Source organism: Dendrobates tinctorius, unplaced genomic scaffold, assembly GCF_039654945.1.
Source record: "Dendrobates tinctorius isolate UK_male_01 unplaced genomic scaffold, ASM3965494v1 ptg000179l, whole genome shotgun sequence".
Classification (NCBI taxonomy): Eukaryota; Metazoa; Chordata; class Amphibia; order Anura; family Dendrobatidae; genus Dendrobates; species Dendrobates tinctorius.
In genome coordinates, this window is record NW_027361846.1 from 3,559,370 (window position 1) to 3,586,457 (window position 27,088).

The 27,088-nt window shown below is 49.6% G+C and overlaps 1 protein-coding gene across 1 annotated transcript in view; it reads right to left on the minus strand.

The window, feature by feature from the left end:
* Positions 1-27,088, minus strand: part of LOC141054879 (SCO-spondin-like) — a 463,576-nt gene that overhangs the window by 165,359 nt on the left and 271,129 nt on the right. Inside the window, exons 66-72 of the mRNA XM_073551763.1 lie at positions 26,549-26,719; positions 23,907-24,159; positions 22,036-22,082; positions 18,434-18,604; positions 4,503-4,634; positions 1,692-1,834; positions 1,293-1,387 (exon numbers count right to left, since the gene is read on the minus strand). Of these exons, the coding sequence (XP_073407864.1) occupies positions 1,293-1,387; positions 1,692-1,834; positions 4,503-4,634; positions 18,434-18,604; positions 22,036-22,082; positions 23,907-24,159; positions 26,549-26,719 (1,012 nt within the window). The remainder of the gene's footprint in view (positions 1-1,292; positions 1,388-1,691; positions 1,835-4,502; positions 4,635-18,433; positions 18,605-22,035; positions 22,083-23,906; positions 24,160-26,548; positions 26,720-27,088) is intronic.

A 27,088-nucleotide genomic window follows, 5' to 3' on the forward strand; every position in this document is an offset into this window, starting at 1 on the left:
CACCTGCCCTCAGGGTCAATTGAGGAGTGACCCTACATCAAATCGGCCTACCAATTACAATGTAGAAAGAGGTTCCCCCGAATCTGCTCTCTTTGTGTGGACTCATTGTTGACTAATTACAGACGCTGCAAAATTACTTTCATTTGTGTTGTCCCAGTTCCCTGTTCCAATACATCTTGTTGGATTGTTTGTTGGTCTGGTGTCTTTTCCTGCTCTGTCACATACCCCGTCACAGTAATTATCCCCCTCTACTTCTGCTTGGTCAGATCTTATCTGGAATACTGTGTCCAGTTCAGGGAAGTAATAACAAAAGCATAGAGTCTAGATCACGTGAAGTCATTATCTCCCTCTACTCCTCCTTGGTCAGACCTCATCTGGAATACTGTGTCCAGTTCAGGGAAGTAATAACAAAAGCATTGAGTCTAGATCACTTGAAGTCATTATCTCCCTCTACTCCTCCTTGGTCAGACCTCATCTGGAATATTGTGTTCAGTTCTGGGCACCACATTGTAAAAAAGACATCAACAAACTGGAGCAAGTTCAGAGTAGAGCTACCAGGATGGTGAGCGGACTGCAGAGTATGTCCTACAAGGAAGAGTTAAAGGATCTGGGAATATTTAGCTTGCAAAAATGAAGGCTAAGAGGAGACTTAGTAGCTGTCTACAAATATCTGAAGGGCTGTCACGGTGTAGAGGGATCATCATTATTCTCATTTGCACATGGAAACACGAGAAGCAATAGGATGAAACTGAAAGGGGATTGGACACGATGACCCTGGAGGTCCCAATGACCCTTTAGCTCTCTACCAACTCTAACATTCTAGGATTCTATGATTCTATCCACCCAGTGACATCTTCCCTACCAGTGAAAGTGACTACTGGTCACCCAGTAAGAGTCAGTGATAAGCAGTCATAGAGGAGCGCTTAGGAAGCAACCCAGGGGCAGACAAAAATGTCAGGTCTCCACCGCAGCTCCAGCCGAAAACCTCCAATGGAGGATAGGAACAATGAGAAAATGGAAACGGTCTTAGGAGCGCAGGAAAGAGACTCAGACAAGAGATGGGGTTAAACCACAATGCGTTTCGACGGAGAACGCATTGTGGTTTAACCCCATCTCTTGTCTGAGTCTCTTTCCTGTGCTCCCAAGACCGTTTCCATTTTCTCAATACTGGTCACCCAGTGACACTTTCCCCAGATCTCCCTCTTTTTTATGTTATGACTGATGGATCTTCTCCATGATTACTGACTATTACATGATTACAGCAGAGCTCCATCACAGGTGTAACCACTCACCAGTTATTACAGTCTTGTTGTACCAGGTCTCCGGGATCATACAACTCTCCATCATTAGCGCAGGGACAATCAGTGGGAGGGACGCAATGATTATTCTATGAGATAAGGGTCATGTATTACTAGAGAGCACGGATTTTACATCACATGTTGCCTGACAGCTCCAATGATGCAGCAGAACTCTGAACACAGCTCGGGATGGGACTGGAATATAAATCATGATCCATTGACTATAAATCCCATCAACATCTACTGATGTATAGATCTATAAGGAAGTTGTTATGTGCAGATATTGTTGTGGATGGAGTCTTCATGACAACACTCCACCTGGGGAGCCCTGATACTTTACACAGAAGATGACAACAGGACCATGGTCCCCCTCCATGCATCATGACTACTCACTAGTAGGACTTTCTCGTCCTGGCAGTAACAACCTGGCTGACACATCCTGTTGGGGTCTCCTTTATCCATGTCAGCACAGGATGAGGGTCCCTCAGCACATTCCTTCCAAACTTTATCATCAGGGCAGATTCCTGATGCCTCACCTGTAAGGAGAAGATCACTTATGAGAATATCTGCACCTCAAAGTCATCTCCAGAGCGTGTCATTTATCACCCTGAATACTGCCAACTGCCAATACACCAATGCTTCTACACTGGGTTAGCCTGAGAACTTCCTTCACCTCATGACCATCCGCTTCAGAATACAACATAAAATCATCACTCTCAGCCAAAAAGCTTTCCACAATGCTGCACCGCCCTATATCTCTACCTCATCACCATATCTGTCCCCTTCACAGTGCTGCACTGCCCTACATCTCCTCATCTCTATCTACCACCCTACCCATCCTCTCCACAGTGCGGCACTGTCCTACATCTAGTTCTCATCTCTCTCTCCCACCCTACCTGGCTTCTACACAGTGCTGCACTACCCTACATCGCCTCTTCATCTCTGTCTGCCACCCTATAAGTCCTCTCTACAGTGCTGCACCGCCATACATCTCCTCATCATCGATGTCTACCACCCTACCCATCTTCTCCACAGTGCTGCACTGCCCTACATCTCCTCGTCATCTCTGTCTAACACCCTACCCATCCTCTCCACAGTGCTGCACTGCCCTACATCTCCTTCTCATCTCTGTCTATCACAGTACCCATCCTCACCACAGTGCTGTCCTGCCTTACATCTCCTGCTTATCTGTCTGCCCCTTAGCCGTCCTCTAAACAGTGCTCCACTGCCCTACATCTCCTCCTCATCTCTATCTACCAACTTATCCGTCCTCTCCACAGTGCTGCATCACACTACATCTCCTCCTCATATCTGTCTACCACCACACCCGTCCTCTCCAGTGTTGCACCACCCTACATCTCCTTCTCATCTGTATACCACCTTATCCATCCTCTCCACAGTGCTGCACTGCCCAACATCTCATCCTCACCTGTCTACCACCCTACCCATCCTCTCCACAGAGCTGCACCACCCTACATCTCCTCCTCATCTCTGTCTACCACCCTACCCGTCCTCTCCATAGTGCTGCACTGCCTACATCTCATCTGTCTACCACCCTACCCGTCCTCTCCACAGTGCTGCACCACCCTACATCTCCTCCTCATCTGTCTAAAACCCTACCCGTCCTCTCCATAGTGCTACACCACCCTACATCTCATCCTCATCTCTGTCTACCACCCTACTTTTCCTCTCCACCGTGCTGCACCGCCCTACATCTGCTCTCTTATCTCTGTCTACCACCCCACCTGTCCTCTACACAGTGCTGCACCGCCCTACATCTTCTCCTCATCTCTGTCTACCACCCCATCTGTCCTCTCCACAGTGCTGCACTGCCCTACATCTCCTCCTCATCTCTATGTACCACCTTATCTGTCCTCTCCATAGTGCTGCACCACCCTACATCTCATCCTCATCTCTGTCTACCACCTACCTGTCCTCTCCACAGTGCTGCACCACCCTACATCTCATCCTCATCTCTGTCTACCACCATACCTGTCCTCTCCACAGTGCTGCACCACCCTACATCTCATCCTCATCTCTGTCTACCACCATACCTGTCCTCTCCACAGTGCTGCACCACCCTACATCTCATCCTCATCTCTGTCTACCACCATACCTGTCCTCTCCATAGTGCTGCACCACACTTCATCTCCTCCTCATCTCTGTCTACCACCCTACCCGTCCTCTCCATAGTGCTGCACTGCCTACATCTCATCTGTCTACCACCCTACCCGTCCTCTCCACAGTGCTGCACCACTCTACATCTCATCCTCATCTGTCTACCACCCTACCCGCCCTCTCCACAGAGCTGCACCACCCTACATCTCCTCCTCATCTGTCTAAAACCCTACCCGTCCTCTCCATAGTGCTACACCACCCTACATCTCATCCTCATCTCTGTCTACCACCCTACTTTTCCTCTCCACCGTGCTGCACCGCCCTACATCTGCTCTCTTATCTCTGTCTACCACCCCACCTGTCCTCTACACAGTGCTGCACCGCCCTACATCTTCTCCTCATCTCTGTCTACCACCCCATCTGTCCTCTCCACAGTGCTGCACTGCCCTACATCTCCTCCTCATCTCTATGTACCACCTTATCTGTCCTCTCCATAGTGCTGCACCACCCTACATCTCATCCTCATCTCTGTCTACCACCTACCTGTCCTCTCCACAGTGCTGCACCACCCTACATCTCATCCTCATCTCTGTCTACCACCATACCTGTCCTCTCCATAGTGCTGCACCACACTTCATCTCCTCCTCATCTCTGTCTTTCACCCTATCTGTCCTCTCCACAGTGCTGCACTGCCCTACATCTCCTCCTCATCTTTATGTACCACCTTATCTGTCCTCTCCACAGTGCTGCACCACCCTGCATATCCTTCTCATTTCTGTCTACCACCTTATCTGTCCTCTCCACAGTGCTGCACTGCCCTACATCTCCTCCTCATCTCTAACTACCACCTACCCTGCCTCTCCATAGTCCTTCACCAGTTCTCTGGAATGCAGAAACCCAGAGAGTTGCCTAAAAAATGTCTCTTTAGAAAGGCCTATCACTGTTTTACTGATTTTACTAGGATACAGAAGACCTATTTGGAGATGTTCTGGAGATGACGTGACATCAAAAGAAAAGAGATCATTTCCAGGCAGAGAGGATCTGCAGAGTCTCCGTTCAGGTATGACATGGTAAGAGGTCTCTCACCTGAGCACGGCATGAAGTTACAGGTGGAGAACTCAATCCCGTGCAGCACAATGCTGGCTCGGCTACGATTCCTATATCCTCCCCCACAGGGTACAGAACATTCTGACCATGGACCCCAGGCCCCAGCAGCACCTAGAAAAAGAGTACAAATTCCAAAATATCAAAGGGAAAAGGTCAAATCCTAGCTTGCAGGATATTACCAGAGAGCTTCTCATCATGGTGCCGTTATGGAAATATATATGTATTTCATCTAGATTTCACTTGCCTGCTATAGGCTATATACTTATGTACTCTCATATACACTCTATATATTCATATATGCGCACTTAGAGATATAATCATAGCTGTCTTGAACTTACTTTGCAACTAGTTACTGGAGCTGACCTAACCCCATGAAGTCTGTCTGGACAATCAACTAGATAGCATTGTCTTGTGACTTGAGAAATATCTAGCAGACATAGGGAATGAGGAAGTAAGGCCAGATGTGCCAGTCGATACCAGAACATGCTGACACTGCAGAACAATAGGCCGTAAATTATACTGCTAGAATCAGCTTTATTGGGTAAACTCTTCCATATATGTTCATGTATTCAAACTGACCAATTAAACTAGAAGTTCAGCCTTTATGTTAATCAGATAACCTCCCTTTCCTACATGTATCCATAAATATAGGTATGCTTAATAAAGCGACAGAGCATTGAAAGAATCGATTGCTGTCTTTGTGTACAGTTCTTTTCTTCCAGTTGAGCGCTCAATAAGACTCTGTCTAATTTGGGCAGGACACAGTTCGCACAGGGGTAAATCTACCCATATAAATTTCCACATCAAGTGCCAGCCAGGACGACAAAAGGTCTAAGATGTCCCAGGTGGTTACTTCATAGCGCCATACGGTGTCTACATCATAGTGCTATAAAATCTCTAGATTATAGCGCCACAAAGGGCCTATATAATGGTGCTTAGTGCTAAACAGTAAATATGTTAAAATGGGACCACATGGCACATACACACAACACAAATATAAACCCAACACTTTGGTTTTTCCCCTGTTTTTCATGAGCTGAACTCGACGATCTAAGATGTTTTCTCTGGACACAGAAGACCTTTTTTCTCCAATATTGATCACAATGTGTCTAGATCTGTGTTAGTGAGATCTTCTCTGCCGCGATCGTCCGTCCACCTCGCAGTGCGGCAGATCCAGGTGCTGATCAGACACATGATTATTGCCTTAGGCGGCCACAATAAAGGGACACTGTGACGTGCAGTGTTGCAGTATTGGGGTCCGGTGGGGGCTCAGAATACCATCAGTATCTGGTGTGGCCACCATTTGCCTCCCGCAGTGCAGCACTTCCCCTTCGCGTACAGTTGATCAGGTTGGTGATTGTGGCCGGTGGATTGTTGCTCCTCTACAATGTGCGAAGTAGCAGGATATTGGCAGAAACCCGAACACTCTGTAGTATACACCGATCCAGAGCATAAAGCACGCTCAATGGTGGCATGTCCGGGAGTGTGCTGCCATGCAACTGGGATGCTTCCAGCTTCCAGGAATTGTGTACAGATCCTTGTAATATGGGGCCGTGCATTATCCTGCTGCAACATGGAGCCACGCATTATCCTGCTGCAACATGGGGCCGTGCATTATCCTGCTGCAACATGGGTCCGCGCATTATCCTGCTGCAGCATGGGTCTGCGCATTATCCTGCTGCAACATGGGTCCGCGCATTATCCTGCTGCAGCATGGGTCTGCGCATTATCCTGCTGCAACATGGGTCCGTGCATTATCCTGCTGCAGCATGGGGCCGTGCATTATCCTGCTGCAACGTGGAGCCACGCATTATCCTGCTGCAACATGGGGCCGTGCATTATCCTGCTGCAACATGGGTCCGTGCATTATCCTGCTGCAGCATGGGGCTGTGCATTATCCTGCTGCAGTATGGGTCCGTGCATTATCCTGCTGCAACATGGGTCCGTGCATTATCCTGCTGCAGCATGGGTCCGTGCATTATCCTGCTGCAGCATGGGGCCGTGCATTATCCTGCTGCAGCATGGGGCCACGCATTATCCTGCTGCAGCATGGGGCCGTGCATTATCCTGCTGAAAAATGGGTCCATACATTGTCCTGCTTCAACATGGGGCCGTGCATTATCCTGCTGCAACATGAGGCCGTGCATTATCCTGCTGCAACATGGGGCCGTGCATTATCCTTTTGAAAAATGGGGCTGTGCATTATCCTGCTTCAACATGGGTCCATGCATTATCCTGCTGCAGCATGGGGCCGTACATTATCCTTTTGAAAAATGGGACCGTGCATTATCCTGCTGCAACATGGGACCGTGCATTATCCTGCTGCAGCATGGGGCCGTGCATTATCCTGCTGCAACATGGGACCGTGCATTATCCTGCTGCAGTATGGGTCCGTGCATTATCCTGCTGCAACATGGGACCGTGCATTATCCTGCTGCAGCATGGGGCCGTGCATTATCCTGCTGCAACATGGGGCCGTGCAATATCCTGCTTCAACATGGGACCGTGCATTATCCTGCTTCAACATGGGGCCGTGCATTATCCTGCTTCAATATGGGGCCGTGCATTATCCTGCTGCAACATGGGGCCGTGCATTATCCTGCTTCAACATGGGGCCATGCATTATCCTGCTTCAACATGGGGCTGTGCATTATCCTGCTTCAAAATGGGGCCGTGCATTATCCTGCTGCAACATGGGACCGTGCATTATCCTGCTGCAACATGGGACCGTGCATTATCCTGCTTCAACATGGGGCTGTGCATTATCCTGCTTCAAAATGGGGCCGTGCATTATCCTGCTGCAACATGGGGCCGTGCATTATCCTGCTGCAACATGGGACCGTGCATTATCCTGCTTCAATATGGGGTCGTGCATTATCCTGCTTCAATATGGGGTTGTGCATTATCCTGCTTCAAAATGGGGCCGTGCATTATCCTGCTTCAACATGGGACCGTGCATTATCCTGCTTCAATATGGGGTCGTGCATTATCCTGCTTCAACATGGGACCGTGCATTATCCTGCATCAACATGGGGCCTTGCATTATCCTGCTTCAAACTGGGTCCGTGCATTATCCTGCTGCAGCATGGGGCCGTGCATTATCCTGCTGCAACATGGGTCCGTGCATTATCCTGCTTCAACATGGGGCCGTGCATTATCCTGCTTCAACATGGGGCCGTGCATTATCCTGCTTCAACATGGGGCCGTGCATTATCCTGCTGCAACATGGGGCCGTGCATTATCCTGCTTCAACATGGGGCCGTGCATTATCCTGCTTCAACATGGGGCCGTGCATTATCCTGCTGCAACAAGGGTCCATCCATTATACTGCTGCAACATGACTCCATGCATTATACTGCTGCAGCATGGGGCCATGCATTATCCTGCTGCAACATGGGACCGTGCATTATCCTGCTGCAACATGGGGCCGTGCATTATCCTGCTTCAACATGGAGCCGTGCATTATCCTGCTGAAAAATGGGGCCGCGCAATATCATGCTGCATCATGGGACTGTGCATTATCCTGCTGATTACAGACTACGTGTATGGCGTCGTGTGAATGATATGAACGGAGTGGTCCAAGGTGGTGGTGGGGTTATGGTAGGGGCAGGCGTATGCACTGTACAGTCAAAACGAGGATTCATCCGTGAATAGAACACCTGTCCTATTTCCAGACGCCATCGAATATCAGAATTTACCCACTCAAGCTGGTTACCACGACGAGCTGCAGTCAGGTGGAGACCCAGATGAGGATGATGAGCTGCTGTCAGGTGGAGACCCAGATGAGGATGATGAGCTGCAGTTAGAAGAGCCTGATGAGGATGATGAGCTGCAGTCAGGTGGAGACCCTGATGAGAACGACGAGCTGCAGTCAGGTGGAGACCCTGATGAGGACGACGAGCTGCAGTCAGGTGGAGACCCTGATGAGGATGATGAGCTGCAGTCAGGTGGAGACCCCGATGAGAATGACGAGCTACAGTTAGAAGAAGAGCCTGATGAGGATGATGAGCTGCAGTCAGGTGGAGACCCCGATGAGAATGACGAGCTACAGTTAGAAGAAGAGCCTGATGAGGATGATGAGCTGCAGTCAGGTGGAGACCCCGATGAGAATGACGAGCTACAGTTAGAAGAAGAGCCTGATGAGGATGATGAGCTGCAGTCAGGTGGAGACCCCGATGAGAATGACGAGCTACAGTTAGAAGAAGAGCCTGATGAGGATGATGAGCTGCAGTCAGGTGGAGACCCTAATGAGGACGACGAACTGTAGTCAGGTGGAGGCCCCAATGAGGACAATGAGCTGCAGTCAGGTGGAGACCCCAATGAGGACAACGTGCTGCAGTCAGGTGGAGACCCCAATGAGGACGACGAGCTGCAGTTAGGAGAAGAGCCTGATGAGGATGACGAGCTGCATTAAGGTGGCGCTCCCAATGAGGATGACGACCTGCATTCAGGTGGAGACCCCGATGAGGACGACGAGCTGCAGTCAAGTGGATAACCAGATGAAGATGATGAGCTGCATTCAGGAACTGAGGAAATAGTTTCTGCTCCCCAGTAACACGCAGACATGTCTGTTATGATTGGGTCACCGAGGAGGAAAAAACAAAACAAGCTAAGTCACAGAAAACCAGAGAGGTTGGTAACTATGCAGATTGCAGATCCCTGATCCTAACCACACAACTAGCAGTAGCTGCGGAGCGTACCTACGATGATCCTAGACGCTTCGTCACAGCCGGAGAACTACATAAGCCTGAAGCAAGAAAAGGGGAAAACTAACTGCCCCAGAGCAGACCCCAAAGGAATAGACAGCCCCCACACATGTATTGACGTTGAAACAAGATGAAAGCACAAACACAGGAAGGAAAATAGGCTGAGCAAACGATGGGGCCCAAACTAACTAGACAGGAAAGGAAAGGAAAGACACTGTCTGCAATCTGCAAAAAACCCTACAAAAATAATGTCCAACACTTCTGATAGCAAAATTAACCCTGAAGTCACTAGACTTCTCCCACTATATTAGCACTCTGAAATATTCTGAGACAGAGCAAAAAGAGGCCAATCTAATAAGGGACAAAAAGCAAATTACCAAATACAGGCAAATAAGAGTGGAAATTCAGCACAGCCCCAGCCGGGGCTGGCTGACCACACAAAAAACTGAATAGACCAACAAAATCAAGTGTGAGAATTAGCAGAAAACCTTAGCTTTAGATGACTGGAACAGAGCTGAAAACCAAGACCTGACAAGCCAGAAGGAATCACCAGCACCAGAATAGGGCTTCGGCTGTCTTAAATCCAGTCTGAGATTCCTGAGGTCCAATCGTCATCCTCATTATCAGGTGGCAGATCTCTACTGATTAAATCAGCCTCACTACCTCCTGTTACCACCAGAGGGAGCCTGGCAGGAGAACTCACAACTGGTGGACCAGAAAATGAACTCACAACACATGTCATATTTGGTCACAAAAGAATGGCCACGTCGCAGGGGAAAATGTAATGCCCTTATCACCCTGTGAGGCCCCCAGCCCAAGAAATGAAAAAATAGGAGTTTTAATAACTTTTCAAAATAGGAGGTCCTCCCGGGAACAGCCCATATGTGACGTCAACAAAGGTGGGAGTTTCTAAGTTTATGGGCAAACCATAAAAGAGAAACAACCATTTTGAGATGCATTCAGACATGGGGAAGACAGCTAACATCCATGCTGTGGACTGAATCTTCCCTTGGGGAAGGCGCGCCTCCCCTTTATCGATACGTCACACCTGTGACTGAGATATAGTAAGTTTCCTATTTTAATCCCTTTTATTTCTAACTGTTGTACATGCTGTATTTTGTCTCTTTTTGCAATATCTTTTGTATTTTTGTAAACACTGCCTCTTTTCTGAAGTAAACTTATAAATTTACTAGTTTCGTTCTCCTTGCTCTATGACCGAACCGGCACGTACTCCACGCCAAATCACGCTACCTGCGGGTTCGTTCCTGACCTGATATAGGCTTTAGTATCAAACGAGGAACTCGTGGCACTGCAGCATAGCTTCCTGGTGGTATTGGGGAACCCTGGCAGTGACGGATCGGACGTTTATGTGTGTATTCCCTGTCCGGGACTGGTGATGTACATACCATGCAGAGTGCCCGATAGCCAGTATGCGACCAGGCAGCACTTCCGGCGACTACTTATCCTAGGTGCAGTTACTGACTGACCTGAGGGTAAGGAGGGCGCCAGAACGCTGCAAGTTCCTAACTGGAACTGAAAGTGGGAACAAAAGTTGTGGGGTTATATGACATGTCATGAACCGGGGGTGTTTGGTTGCCCCCAGTTTGTCAGGGATTTATTATATCCCACCTTGCAGTTCCGGTTTGGAACTTGCACCTCTCTGGCAACACCCTTACCCTCAGGTCAGTCAGGGAACTACACCTAGGAAAAGTAGTCACCAGAAAGACTGCCTTGCTGTGTACTGGTTATTGGGCATGCTGCAGTGAGGGTGGTATGAATATTCCCAGTCTCAGGTGGGAAATACCCATAGAAACCTTCGTCCGTCACTGTCAGAGTCTCCCCAAATCCCCAGAACACTCACTGCCACCAGCTCCTAGTTATGTGAATCTCGGGTCAGGAGCCAACCCGCTAGGTAGCGTGAATTTTGCACGGAGGATATGGCAAGTAAGCTTATGTCCCTGTTGGAGGAAAAGTTGCAAAATCTCGAAGAGAGGTTAGCTACGCTGAAGATCATTAAGGAAGGTGAAGAGTTCTTAGACAGAGCAGAATTATCTCTTCATGTTACAGAAAGAGAAGAAATTCGAAGTGCACCTGAAGAAACAGAGGAATGGAGACATGTGACCAGAGAAGCAGGAGGATCAGGAGGCAGTCAGCGCCCATACTGCTCAGAAACCAGTACCAGGCTCTCACGCAGGAAAATGATGGAGAAATACATCAGGATAAGACTTTGCCCACAAACAGCAACCTTGTACGCCTTCAGAGTCCTCCTGGATGGAGAAAGAAAAATGTTGTGAAGAAGAAACGGAGAGTGGTGGTCATGGGGGATTCCCTGCTGAGAGGAACAGAGGCCGCTATCTGCAGACCGGATATAACTACAAGAGAAATGTGCTGTCTTCCAGGTGCAAAAATTAAAGATGTGTCTGACAGGATATCAGGACTCTTCAGACCTACAGATGACTACCCATTCCTGCTACTACATGTGGGGACAAATGACACCGCAAGAAACGACCTGGAAACCATCTGCAGAGACTTTGAAGACTTAGGCAAGAAAGTGAAAGAACTGGGAGCGCAGGTGGTCTTCTCTTCCATCCTCCCCGTGGATGGCCATGGAACAAGGAGGTGGAATAAGATTCTGCAGGTGAACAACTGGCTACGTCGATGGTGCCGTCAGCAACAATTTGGATTTATGGATCATGGAGTGAATTACCTTTACGATGGACTACTTGCTAGAGATGGGGTGCACCTTACGAAGACAGGAAAACATGTATTTGGAAGTCGCCTTGCTACACTTGTAAGGAGAGCTTTAAACTAGAACAACATGGGAAGGGAAGCAAAAGACCAGAAAAAGCCATACACCTGACAAATGCTATTGAGAACTCTGCTATTAGAAGTGGAAAGGAAGAACAAAGACAAAAGAATCTAATTAATAAAAATATTGGAGAAAGAGAAACCAATCACAAACTAAAATGTTTCTATACTAATGCACAAAGCATGGGCAACAAACAAGGAGAATTGGAACTACTAACACAGGAAAAGAAATATGATGTCATTGGAATCCCTGAAACTTGGTGGGACAATACACATGATTGGAATACAAGACTAGAAGGATTCAACTTATTTGAAAGAAACAGGCTTGATAAACGAGGAGGAGGTGTTGCATTGTATGTTAGAAACGCGTATATCTGCACAGAGATCCAAGCTATAGAGACTGGGAGTTCTATGGAAACTGTTTGGGTAAGAATACAAGGACAGAACAATGGAAAGGACACCATTGTAGGCATTTACTACAGGCCGGCTGTGCAAGCTGAAGATATGGATGAACTCTTTATGCATCAAATGGCCAAGTTCTCCAAAAAATATGACATAGTTGTCATGGGAGATTTCAACCATCCAGACATTTGTTGGGAATCTCTCTCAGGCAAAACTAACAGGTCAAGGAAATTCTTATCCTCGCTTGCTGACAACTTTATCTTCCAAAAGGTAGGGGAGAAAACAAGGGGAACTGCTACCTTGGATCTAATCCTTATAAACAGGGAGGAAATGGTTGAGGAGGTAAAAGTGGCTGGGACCCTAGGAGGTAGCGACCATGCTATTTTAGAATTTTGGATAACTAGAGGAGGAAGACCTGTGAAGACTCAGACGTCAAGGTTAGATTTCAGAAAGGCAGATTTTAAGGGCTTCAGAAAGAGAATTGGAGGGATCCGATGGCTGGATATCCTTAAAGACAAAAATGTCCAGGAAGGATGGGAAATCTTGAAAAATGAAATTCTCAAAGCACAATTGTTAACAATTCCGAAAGAGGGAAGAATAGGAAGCATTTAAGGAAGCCAGGATGGATGAACACAGAACTTAAGCACATGCTAAAAAGGAAGAAAAAAATATGTTTATAAAATGGAAAGAGGGAGGCATATCTAAAGAAGAATATAATGCTGTCTGCAGAACCTGCAGGGCACAAATCAGATTAGCTAAAGCTGACAATGAATTGAGGCTTGCAAGAGATGTCAAAAGCAATAATAAAGGATTTTGGGGATAAGAAAAGTCAAAGATGCTATAGGATTTTTACAGGATGAAAATGATGAAATGGTAAGACAGGATGTTGAGAAGGCCGAACTTTTAAATTCCTATTTTGCATCTGTTTCTCTCAGAAAGGAAATGTAAAGGAAATGTAACATCAACTGTTCTTCACTGTCCTATTAAGGGAATAGAAGAATCCAGGATATCTAGAAACAGAAAGATAGTGAGGAAACACTTAGCTAACCTAAATGAATTCAAGTCTCCAGGTCCAGATGAATTACACCCCAGAGTACTGCAGGAGATAGCAGAAGAAATTTTTGAACCCCTCTCCATAATCTTTGAAAATTCTTGGAGAACAGGAGAAGTCCCAGAAGACTGGAGAAGAGGAAATGTTGTTCCTATTTTCAAAAAGGGGAAGAAGGTGGACCCAGGCAACTATAGGCCGGTGAGTCTGACTTCTATACCAGGAAAGATCTTTGAACAAATTATTATACAACATGTATGTCAGTACCTGGATAAGAATGAAGTGATTAAACAGAGTCAGCATGGGTTTGTAACTAATAAGTCATGTCAGACTAACTTAATTTCCTTCTATGACGGAATCACTGATTGGGTGGATCAAGGAAATGCTGTAAATATAGTATATCTTGACTTCAGCAAAGCATTTGACAAAGTATCTCATACAATCCTTATTGAAAAAATGACTAAGTATGGAATGGACAAGGCAACTGTTAGGTGGATTCATAACTGGCTTAGTGATCGGACCCAAAGAGTGGTCGTAAATGGCTGCACATCCAGTTGGAAGAATGTCTCAAGTGGGGTACCACAGGGCTCTGTCCTGGGCCCTGTATTGTTCAACATCTTTGTCAACGAATTAGATGAAGGAATTGAGGGTAAACTGATTAAATTTGCTGATGACACAAAGCTAGGAGGGATAGCTAATACTAGAGAAGAGAGAGAGGATTCAAAAAGATATAAATAATCTGGAGCAGTGGGCACCAACTAACAGAATGGTTTTTAACAGGGAAAAATCTGGGCAATAAAAATGAAAAAAGCATATACAGAATGGGAGGAATAGGCCTAAGCAACAGCACATGTGAAAAAGATTTGGGTATACTAATAGATCACAGACTGAATATGAGTCAACAGTGTGATGCAGCAGCAAAAAAGGCAAATGCAATTCTAGGATGTATTAACAGAAGCATACAGTGTAGATCACGTGAAGTCATTATTTCCCTCTACTCCTCTTTGGTCAGACCTCATCTGGAATATTGTGTCCAGTTTTGGGCACCACATTTTAAAAAAGACATCAACAAACTGGAGCAAGTTCAGAAAAGAGCAACCAGAATGGTGACCGGTCTGCAAACCCTGTCTTATGAGGAAAGGTTGCAGGATTTGGGATTGTTTAGTTTGCAAAAGAGAAGACTGAGAGGAGACTTAATAGCTGTCTACAAATATCTAAAGGGCTGTCACATTGTAGAAGGATCAACTTTATTCTCATTTGCACAAGGAAAGACTAGAAGCAATGGGATGAAACTGAATGGGAGGAGACACAGATTAGATATTAGAAAAAACTTTTTGACAGAGTGATCAATGAGTGGAACAAGCTGCCACGAGAAGTGGTGAGTTCTCCTTCAATGGAAGTCTTCAAACAGAGGCTGGACAGATATCTGACTGGGATGATTTAGAGAATCCTGCTTTGAGCAGGGGGTTGGACCAGATGGCCCAGGAGGTGCCTTCCAACTCTACGATTCTATGATTCTTATAGAGCAAGAAAAACAGAACTAGTAAATATTATAGATTTTACTCCAAAAAGAATAGGCAGTGTTTACAAAAGTACAAAAGATGTTACAAAGAGACAGATACAGTAAATACAATTATAAAATAACATGGATTTAAGAAGGAACTTACATATCTCAGTCAATGGCATGCCATGTGGAGATGGGGGAGGGGTTCCCAACGACCAAGATTCAGGCCACAGCAGGGATGGTATATGCTGTCTCCCCCAGGTCTGAACAACCTGCAAAATGGCTGTTCCTGTTTTATAGTTGGCCCATAAACTTAGGGACCTCCCCCGTGCTGACCTCACCGAGTGGCTGGATATGCCCCCTTTGGAAAGTTTTGGAAAACCTTCTATTGGCCATAACTCTTTGGGGGAAGCTCATAGAGGGACGACGGAAGTATTATATGTCTGCTTACAACATCATCTTCCATGTGAGACTAAACATGCCGTGGCTGGCTTTCTCGTTTGGGTCGAAATCCGTTTCTCAGCTCCTGTTGGTCGCCGAAGTTTCACAACCCACCAATATGTCGCTCTCATTATGCCGGTGCCAGAAATTTAGGTTTCCAGCCTCTATCAGTAATCGGTGCTATTATTTTTGATCTTTAAATGAACACTGTATTAGACAAATAGCCATGTGCTTCAAGAACTGCTTTCAACCAGTTTTTTCTCAAACTGCTCTGTGTGTGGCTGGTACTAGGGTCTCAAGTTACACAGCAGTATGCAGGGGAGAGGGAGGGGGCCGCAGCTTGTGAAGGGGGGAAGCTACAAGTGGGATCGTTGTTGAAGCATGTCATTCACAAAACCAAGGAGATGTAGCAGAGCTCTGTATGTGTGACTAGAACACTAAGAAATTGCGTCATAATCCTGACATGACACATGACCCAATTCCTGACAGGACACCCCAATGAGGATGACGAGCTGCAGTCAGGTGGAGACCCCAATTAAGCTGATGAGCTGCAGTCCGGTGGAGACCAAGATGAGGACGACAAGCTGCAGTTAGATGGAGAACCTGGTGAGAAGGACGACGAGCTGCTGTTAGGTGGAGACCCCAATGAGGATGATGAGCTGCAGTCAGGTGGAGACCCCGATGAGGAGGACAAGTTGCAGTCAGATGGAGACCCAGATGAGGATGACGAGCTGCAGTCAGGTGGAGACCCCGATGAGGATGATGAGCTGCAGTCAGGTGGAGACCCCAATAAAGAGGATGAGCTGTAATCAGGTGGAGATCCCAATGAGGATGATGAGCTGCAGTCAGGTGGAGATCCCAATGAGGATGATGAGCTGCAGTCAGGTGGAGATCCCAATGAGGATGATGAGCTGCAGTCAGGTGGAGACCCCGATGAGGATGACGAGCTGCAGTCAGGTGGAGACCCCGATGAGGATGACGAGCTGCAGTCAGGTGGAGACCCCAATAAAGAGGATGAGCTGTAATCAGGTGGAGATCCCAATGAGGATGATGAGCTGCAGTCAGGTGGAGACCCCGATGAGGAAGACGAGCTGCAGTCAGGTGGAGTCCCCGATGAGGATGACGAGCTGCAGTCAGGTGGAGACCCAGATGAGGATGACGAGCTGCAGTCAGGTGGAGACCCCGATGAGGATGATGAGCTGCAGTCAGGTGGAGACCCCGATGAGGATGACGAGCTGCAGTCAGGTGGAGTCCCCGATGAGGAAGACGAGCTGCAGTCAGGTGGAGTCCCCGATGAGGATGACGAGCTGCAGTCAGGTGGAGACCCAGATGAGGATGACGAGCTGCAGTCAGGTGGAGACCCCGATGAGGATGATGAGCTGCAGTCAGGTGGAGACCCCGATGAGGATGACGAGCTGCAGTCAGGTGGAGTCCCCGATGAGGAAGACGAGCTGCAGTCAGGTGGAGTCCCCGATGAGGATGACGAGCTGCAGTCAGGTGGAGTCCCCGATGAGGAAGACGAGCTGCAGTCAGGTGGAGTCCCCGATGAGGAAGACGAGCTGCAGTCAGGTGGAGACCCCGATGAGGATGACGAGCTGCAGTCAGGTGGAGTCCCCGATGAGGAAGACGAGCTGCAGTCAGGTGGAGTCCCCGATGAGGAAGACGAGCTGCAGTCAGGTGGAGTCCCCGATGAGGAAGACGAGCTGCAGTCAGGTGGAGTCCCCGATGAGGAAGACGAGCTGCAGTCAGGTGGAGACCCCGATGAGGATGACGAGCTGCAGTCAGGTGGAGTCCCCGATGAGGAAGACGAGCTGCAGTCAGGTGGAGTCCCCGATGAGGAAGACGAGCTGCAGTCAGGTGGAGTCCCCGATGAGGAAGACGAGCTGCAGTCAGGTGGAGTCCCCGATGAGGAAGACGAGCTGCAGTCAGGTGGAGACCCCGATGAGGAAGACGAGCTGCAGTCAGGTGGAGTCCCCGATGAGGAAGACGAGCTGCAGTCAGGTGGAGTCCCCGATGAGGAAGACGAGCTGCAGTCAGGTGGAGTCCCCGATGAGGAAGACGAGCTGCAGTCAGGTGGAGTCCCCGATGAGGAAGACGAGCTGCAGTCAGGTGGAGTCCCCGATGAGGAAGACGAGCTGCAGTCAGGTGGAGTCCCCGATGAGGAAGACGAGCTGCAGTCAGGTGGAGTCCCCGATGAGGAAGACGAGCTGCAGTCAGGTGGAGTCCCCGATGAGGAAGACGAGCTGCAGTCAGGTGGAGTCCCCGATGAGGAAGACGAGCTGCAGTCAGGTGGAGTCCCCGATGAGGATGACGAGCTGCAGTCAGGTGGAGTCCCCGATGAGGAAGACGAGCTGCAGTCAGGTGGAGTCCCCGATGAGGAAGACGAGCTGCAGTCAGGTGGAGTCCCCGATGAGGAAGACGAGCTGCAGTCAGGTGGAGTCCCCGATGAGGAAGACGAGCACGCAGATGAGCTTCCCTGAGACGGTTTCTGACAGTTTGTGCAGAAATTCTTTGGTTATGCAAGCCGATTGTTGCAGCAGCTGTCTGCATGGCCAGTCTCAGACCATCTTGGAGGTGAAGATGCAGAGATGCAGGATGTTGAGGTCCTGGGCCTCTGTGGTTACATGTGGTCTGCGGTTGTGAGGCCGGGAGGATGTACTGCCAAATTCGCCTGAAACGCCTTTCGCAACGGCTTATGGTGGAGAAATGAACATTCAATTCACTGCAACAGCCCTGGTGGCCACTCCTGACTTGCCATTTGCACGCTCCCTTAGAACGTGCGACTCCTGTGGCTTTGTGCTATGTGATAAAACTGCACTTTGCAGTGTCCCTTTATTGTGACAGCCTAAGACACCAGTGCAATAATCATGTGTGTAATCAGTATCTGCCGCACTGTGAGGTGTACGGATGATCACGGCAGAGGAGAAGATCTCTAGGAGCTCAGATTTTTTGACCCTGCTGTCAGTATCATTTCTATGGCGCTGTCTCCTACTGGACCTACCTTTACAAGGCTGCAAGCTGCAAAATTCTATGGCAACACTTGAGCCCTCACAAAGTTGCCCCCCAAAGGCTGACGGTGGGTTGGTTCCTGAACGGTAGCGACGTCTAGTCCCCACATTACAAGTCCTGCTGCAGGAACTCCAGGCCATCCAGCTGCTCCAGCCACAGTCCACTGCAAGAATGGATATGAATGATGGCAACATGTGTTATAGCTGAGTACACACAGGTGAAGAGCTATCCTCAGCCCCCGGGATCAGAAAGAGTAAAAAGTGTAAAGAGTTGTCATCAGCCCCAGGATCAGGAAGAGACAGTGAAAAGGGTGAAGAGTTGTCATCAGCCCCAGGATCAGGAAGAGTGAAAAGTGTAAAGAGTTATCCTCAGCCCCAGGATCAGGAAGAGACAGTGAAAAGGGTGAAGAGTTATCATCAGCCCCAGGATCAGGAAGAGACAGTGAAAAGGGTGAAGAGTTATCATCAGCCCCAGGATCAGGAAGAGTGAAAAGTGTAAAGAGTTATCCTCAGCCCCAGGATCAGGAAGAGACAGTGAAAAGGGTGAAGAGTTGTCATCAGCCCCAGGATCAGGAAGAGTGAAAAGTGTAAAGAGTTATCATCAGCCCCAGGATCAGGAAGAGACAGTGAAAAGGGTGAAGAGCTATCATCAGCCCCAGGATCAGGAAGAGACAGTGAAAAGGATGAAGAGTTATCATCAGCCCCAGGATCAGGAAGAGACAGTGAAAAGGATGAAGAGTTATCATCAGCCCCAGGATCAGGAAGAGACAGTGAAAAGGATGAAGAGTTATCATCAGCCCCAGGATCAGGAAGAGACAGTGAAAAGGGTGAAGAGTTATCATCAGCCCCAGGATCAGGAAGAGACAGTGAAAAGGATGAAGAGTTATCATCAGCCCCAGGATCAGGAAGAGACAGTGAAAAGGATGAAGAGTTATCATCAGCCCCAGGATCAGGAAGAGACAGTGAAAAGGATGAAGAGTTATCATCAGCCCCAGGATCAGGAAGAGACAGTGAAAAGGGTGAAGAGTTATCATCAGCCCCAGGATCAGGAAGAGACAGTGAAAAGGATGAAGAGTTATCATCAGCCCCAGGATCAGGAAGAGACAGTGAAAAGGATGAAGAGTTATCATCAGCCCCAGGATCAGGAAGAGACAGTGAAAAGGATGAAGAGTTATCATCAGCCCCAGGATCAGGAAGAGTGAAAAGTGTAAAGAGTTAGTATCATCAGCCAGGATCAGAAATAGTTAAGTAGATGAAGAGTTATCGTCCACCTCTGTCATTAGGTAGAGTTATCATCAGCCCCCGGGAACAGGAAGAGTAAAAAGTGTAAAGAGTTGTCATCAGCCCCAGGATCAGGAAGAGACAGTGAAAAGGGTGAAGAGTTGTCATCAGCCCCAGGATCAGGAAGAGACAGTGAAAAGTGTAAAGAGTTATCATCAGCCCCAGGATCAGGAAGAGACAGTGAAAAGGATGAAGAGTTATCATCAGCCCCAGGATCAGGAAGAGACAGTGAAAAGGATGAAGAGTTATCATCAGCCCCAGGATCAGGAAGAGACAGTGAAAAGGATGAAGAGTTATCATCAGCCCCAGGATCAGGAAGAGACAGTGAAAAGGATGAAGAGTTATCATCAGCCCCAGGATCAGGAAGAGACAGTGAAAAGGATGAAGAGTTATCATCAGCCCCAGGATCAGGAAGAGTGAAAAGTGTAAAGAGTTAGTATCATCAGCCAGGATCAGAAATAGTTAAGTAGATGAAGAGTTATCGTCCACCTCTGTCATTAGGTAGAGTTATCATCAGCCCCAGGATCAGGAAGAGTAAAAAGTGTAAAGAGTTGTCATCAGCCCCAGGATCAGGAAGAGACAGTGAAAAGGGTGAAGAGTTGTCATCAGCCCCAGGATCAGGAAGAGACAGTGAAAAGTGTAAAGAGTTATCATCAGCCCCAGGATCAGGAAGAGACAGTGAAAAGGATGAAGAGTTATCATCAGCCCCAGGATCAGGAAGAGACAGTGAAAAGGATGAAGAGTTATCATCAGCCCCAGGATCAGGAAGAGACAGTGAAAAGGATGAAGAGTTATCATCAGCCCCAGGATCAGGAAGAGACAGTGAAAAGGATGAAGAGTTATCATCAGCCCCAGGATCAGGAAGAGACAGTGAAAAGGATGAAGAGTTATCATCAGCCCCAGGATCAGGAAGAGTGAAAAGTGTAAAGAGTTAGTATCATCAGCCAGGATCAGAAATAGTTAAGTAGATGAAGAGTTATCGTCCACCTCTGTCATTAGGTAGAGTTATCATCAGCCCCCGGGAACAGGAAGAGACAGTGAAAAGGATGAAGAGTTATCATCAGCCCCAGGATCAGGAAGAGTGAAAAGGATGAAGAGTTATCATCAGCTCCCGGGAATAGGAAGAGTAAGAAGGATGAAGAGTTATCATCAGCTCCTGGGAATAGGAAGAGTAAGAAGGATGAAGAGTTATCATCAGCTCCTGGGAATAGGAAGAGTAAGAAGGATGAAGAGTTATCATCAGCTCCCGGGAATAGGAAGAGTAAGAAGGAAGAAGAGTTATCATCAGCCCCCGGGATCAGGAGAAGTAAAAAGAATGAAGAGTTATCATCAGCTCCCGGGAATAGGAAGAGTAAGAAGGATGAAGAGTTATCATCAGCTCCTGGGAATAGGAAGAGTAAGAAGGATGAAGAGTTATCATCAGCTCCCGGGAATAGGAAGAGTAAGAAGGATGAAGAGTTATCATCAGCTCCCGGGAATAGGAAGAGTAAGAAGGATGAAGAGTTATCATCAGCCCCCGGGATTTGGAAGAGTAAGAAGGATGAAGAGTTATCATCAGCTCCCGGGAATAGGAAGAGTAAGAAGGATGAAGAGTTATCATCAGCTCCCGGGAATAGGAAGAGTAAGAAGGATGAAGAGTTATCATCAGCTCCCGGGAATAGGAAGAGTAAGAAGGATGAAGAGTTATCATCAGCCCCCGGGATTTGGAAGAGTAAGAAGGATGAAGAGTTATCATCAGCTCCCGGGAATAGGAAGAGTAAGAAGGATGAAGAGTTATCATCAGCTCCCGGGAATAGGAAGAGTAAGAAGGATGAAGAGTTATCATCAGCTCCCGGGAATAGGAAGAGTAAGAAGGATGAAGAGTTATCATCAGCCCCCGGGATTTGGAAGAGTAAGAAGGATGAAGAGTTATTATCAGCAGCTAGGATCAGAAAGAGTTAAATAGATGAAGAGTTATCCTCCACCACTGTCATTAGGAAGAGTAGAAGACTAAGTAGGATGAAGATGTGACCTGAGTCATCCACCATGGAGGATAAAATGTGTCTATCCATCTACAGCAGCATCCATTATAAGGATCCACAAGGCCAATCAAGGGTCAGAAAAAAGACGCTTGCCGTTTCTGAGAAGTTAGGGCTGACGGGAAGTGTCATGTGAGTGCGCCAGGTTCAAGCATTGTCGACCCTTCTTGCCCTTATTTTATCATGACCTCAGTGTGATGGAACGCATGTGGCCACACTGGGTGTTACATAACACATATGGCAGCTATGAGATCCTCTGTATGTGGCTCACATGTGATGAAACAAGAGGTTGTTACCTGGACAGGGCTCGGTGCCGCACACCATCTTCCCGGAAACACACGTGCTGGAGACAGACATGAAAAAACGACTGAGTGTCCATTGACATGGCACATGGAACAGGCGGCACAGAGGGAACAAGTAGCAAATTGGGGATTGGCAGCAGACAGGGAAAATGGGCAGCATGTGGGCGATCTGGCGCACATGGGGGAATGGACAGCACACAGGGAAAACGGGCGGCAGATGAGTGATCAGGGGGCACATGGGGGAATAAGTAGCAATCTGGGGATAGGCAGCAGACAGGGAAAATGAGTGGCACATGGGGAACTGAGCGGCACATGTGGGAAAACGGGTGACATGGGGGATCATGCGGCACATGGTGGAATGGGCAGCACACAGGGAAAATGAGCAGCACATGGGGAACTGAGCGGCACATGTGGGAAAACGGGTGACACCTGGGGGATCATGCGGCACATGGTGAAATGGGCAGCACACAGGGAAAATGAGCAGCACATGGGGAACTGAGCGGCACATGTGGGAAAACGGGTGACACCTGGGGGATCATGCGGCACATGGTGGAATGGGCAGCACACAGGGAAAATGAGCAGCACATGGGGAACTGAGCGGCACATGTGGGAAAACGGGTGACACGGGGGATCATGCGGCACATGGTGGAATGGGCAGCACACAGGGAAAATGAGCAGCACATGGAGAACTGAGAGGCACATGTGGGAAAACGGGTGACGCCTGGGGGATCGGGCAGCACATGGTGGAATGGGCAGCACACAGGGAAAATGAGTGGCACATGGGGAACTGAGCGGCACATGTGGGAAAACGGGTGACACGTTGGATCATGCGGCACATGGTGGAATGGGCAGCACACAGGGAAAATGAGCAGCACATGGGGAACTGAGAGGCACAGAGGGAAAACGGGTGACGCCTGGGGGATCGGGCAGCACATGGTGGAATGGGCAGCACACAGGGAAAATGAGTGGCACATGGGGAACTGAGCGGCACAGAGGGAAAACGGGTGACGCCTGGGGGAATAGGCAGTACAAAGGGAAAATAGGCGGTACATGAGGAATCAGACGGCGCATGAGAGAATGTGCAGCACAGAGGAAACAAGTAGAAAACTGGGGATCGGCAGCAGACAGGGAAAACGGGCGACACGTGGGGGATCGGGAGCACATGGATGACTAGGCGGTACAGAGGGAAAACAAGCAGCACTTGGGGGGCTGAACGACACAGAGGGATAAGAGGCGGCACGTGGGAGACTTCGCAGCACACAGGGAAAACATTCAGCACACAGGGGACTGAGTGGCACAGAGGGAAAACAGGCGACATGGGGGATTGGGGCGGCACAGAGGGAACAAGTAGAAAACTGGGGATCAGGCAGCACATGTGGGAATGAGCAGAAGACAGGGAAAATGGGCAGCACATGGGGATCGGGCTGCACATGACGGACTGTGCGGCACATGGGGGAATGAGCAGCATACCGGGAAAACAGGCAACAAATAGGGGAATGCGTGGCACATGGTATAACAGGAAGCAGACAGGGAAACTGGCAGAACACGGGGAGACGGGCAGCACACAGGGAAACGGGTAACACACGGGGAGATGGGAAACAAACAGCACATTGGGAAACGAAGGGCACACGGGTAAACGGGTGGCACACCAGGAAAACAGGCAGCAAAACAGGGCAACGGGCAGCACAACAAGGAAATAGGCGGCACATGCTGGAAAAGGTAGCAAACAGAGGGGCACAAAAAAGAACGTCCAGCACATGGGGGATCGGGTGGCACATGGGGAACTAAGTGGCACATGGAGGAAAGGGCGGCACACTGGGGAACGGGTTGCATATGTGGTTAGGCAGCACATGGCAGTCACTGACCAGTTATTGCAGGAGTCCAGCATCCTGTTCTCCCCCGGCAGCAGCAGTTCCCCCTGGTGGTAACAGGAACACTCGCTGCGGGGGACACAGCTGTAATTCTGGAGGTAGAGCCCCTCTGGACAGTAGCAGCCCTCGTAGCAGTTGGAAGTGCACTCAACATATGCTGCCTGGTCAAGGCAGAGCCGTGGACAGGCTCCTCCGCCCCTGCGGCACTCCTCCGCTGTCTGATACATCATGTATGGCGGACACGAGTCTGAATTGAAGGAGAACAATCTCAGCTGTGTACAGACCAGTCTACAGAAAACCAAGGTGTGATAGCGGTGCTCAAGGGAAACTGGGCTGCAGAACCACAGAAAAGGCCAAAAACTGCAACCTCTCTCAGCTCCCCTCAATATCCCTCACTGCAGGTGGCTGTGGCCCCTCTGAGTCACTGCAGGCAGACGTGGCCCCTCTCAGTCACTGCGGGTGGCCGTGGCCTCTCTGAGATACTGCGGGTGGATGTGGCCCCTCTGAGTCACTGCGGGCGGATGTGGCCCCCTCAGTCACTGCAGGCAGACGTGGCCCCTCTCAGTCACTGCGGGTGGCCGTGGCCTCTCTGAGATACTGCGGGCGGATGTGGCCCCTCTGAGTCACTGCAGACAGACGTGGCCTCTCTCAGTCACTGCGGGTGGCCGTGGCCTCTCTGAGATACTGCGGGTGGATGTGGCCTCTCTGAGATACTGCGGGCGGATGTGGCCCCTCTCAGTCACTGAAGGCAGACGTGACCCCTCTCAGTCACTGCGGGTGGCCGTGGCCTCTCTGAGATACTGCGGGCGGATGTGGCCCCTCTCAGTCACTGCAGGCAGACGTGGCCCCTCTCAGTCACTGCGGGTGGCCGTGGCCTCTCTGAGATACTGCGGGCGGATGTGGCCCCTCTGAGTCACTGCAGACAGACGTGGCCTCTCTCAGTCACTGCGGGTGGCCGTGGCCTCTCTGAGATACTGCGGGTGGATGTGGCCTCTCTGAGATACTGCGGGCGGATGTGGCCCCTCTCAGTCACTGAAGGCAGACATGACCCCTCTCAGTCACTGCGGGTGGCCATGGCCTCTCTGAGATACTGCGGGTGGATGTGGCCTCTCTGAGATACTGCGGGTGGATGTGGCCTCTCTGAGATACTGCGGGCGGATGTGGCCCCTCTCAGTCACTGCAGGCAGACGTGGCTCCTCTCAGTCACTGCGGGTGGCCGTGGCCTCTCTGAGATACTGTGGGCGGATGTGGCCCCTCTGAGTCACTGTGGGCGGATGTGGCCCCTCTCAGTCACTGCGGGTGGCCGTGGCCTCTCTGAGATACTGCGGGCGGATGTGGCCCCTCTGAGTCACTGCGGGCGGATGTGGCCCCTCACAGTCACTGCGGGCAGACGTGGCCCCTCACAGTCACTGCGGGCAGACGTGGCCTCTCTGAGTCACTATGAGCGGACGTGGGTCCTCTGAGTCACTGCAGGACGACGTGGCCCCCGAGTCACTGTGGGAGGACGTGGGCCCTCCGAGACACTGCGGACAGACGAGGCCTCTCTGAGTCACTGCGGGTAAACATGAGCCCTCAGAGTCACTGTGGGCGGATGTAGCACCTCTAAGTTATGGCGGACGGATGTGGCCCCTTTGAGTCACTATAGGGGGACGTGGCCACTCTGACTCGCTGCGGACAGATGTGGTCACTCGGACTTGCAGCGGGCGGTTGTGGTCCCTCGGACTCGCAGCGGGCGGATGTGGTCCCTCAGACTCGCAGCGGGCGGACATGTCCTGCAGTTAATACTTCTCACAGCTGAAGGTTTGTTACAATCCCTTGTGGGCACGTGTAGGAAGATGGACCGGGCCGGTGGTGCCTCTCTTGTGCCTGTCCCAGAACCAAAGGGACTGTCACAATTGCTGCAGGAGGGAAAGCATTCAGACCTGGACTAATCTTTGCACTGGACCGAAGGGGGCGTAACAGAGATAAAAGGGGCTGTGCGTGGGAACAGGGGGGACTTGGCGGGAAGACCGAGTTCGCAGCAGGAGACAGTTAACTCTCTCTCCGTGAGACGACTCCTCAACACCGTCCCTCCCTGCCGTACGCTGTCGCGCACCTCCCCTGACCGAGAGGGAATTGACTGCGTGCCTTCACCTACCACTGAGATGAAATCGACCGTGCGTGCCGTTCCTCAGACTAACGCGGGCGCGCGGCCCACTCCTGAGCAGCACTATCAGCTGCAGCTGGCTGACTTGCATCCCGCCTCCGCCACTGAACTCTGCGAAACTCCGGCGGGATCAGAGACTGCTTCGCGACCCGCATAGTTGCTTCGTCATTGCAGAACCTCACCCCAGGGAACCCAGACACACTGCTTTTGTCAGGAGACAGTGCCTCAACTACCTTCAGGACCAAGCCAGAGACTTTACGCGCTTCCTTCAGCGCCACGGCGGAAGAACAAGCCTGCATCGCCCGGAGAACGTCAGATTGATAAGTGTGCCAGTCACTTAGATAACGGTCTTGTTTCCCTGTTTTATGCGTTCTGCCTGTACACCCTTCATCACCAATACTCTCCCGCGTGGAGGATCCCCTGTAATAAACCCCTTGTAACTCTTGATCTGACTCCTCCCATGTCTCCAGGCTTCGCCCATGATGCTCACCTCTGCAGAGCTGTGTGTTACATTCCCTGGTTTGGATGTGGGGCCCCTGGCATTTGTGGCCCCCATGACGTGGCACAGGCCGGGAACAGGAGCGGTTTCGGGTTTGGATTCCAGAGTCGCAGGTCGCAGTACATTCTGTCCAGGAGCCCCAGGAGGACCAGCCACCGAGCACTGTGTGAAGAGGGGTACATATATATATATATACAGTGCATACAGCGAGTGCATGGGGACATCAGTGTGCGCACAGACACCGCAGTGCACAGCGAGTGCATGGGGACATCAGTGTGCGCATGGACACCGCAGTGTATACATGTGTGTACAGCAGCAGCCCTCTGCAGACCATCAGAAAGCACAATCACACCTGCCAGGAGGCGCTAATGGCCCCCGCATTTTCTGGGTCCCTGTGTGGCTACGGAGGCTACACCAATGGTAAACCCGCCTGATATATATATATATATATATATACAACTCTGAGAAAAATTAAGAGACCGCGGCACAATGTTCAGTTTCTCTGATTCTTCTCTTTATATTTCTGAGTAA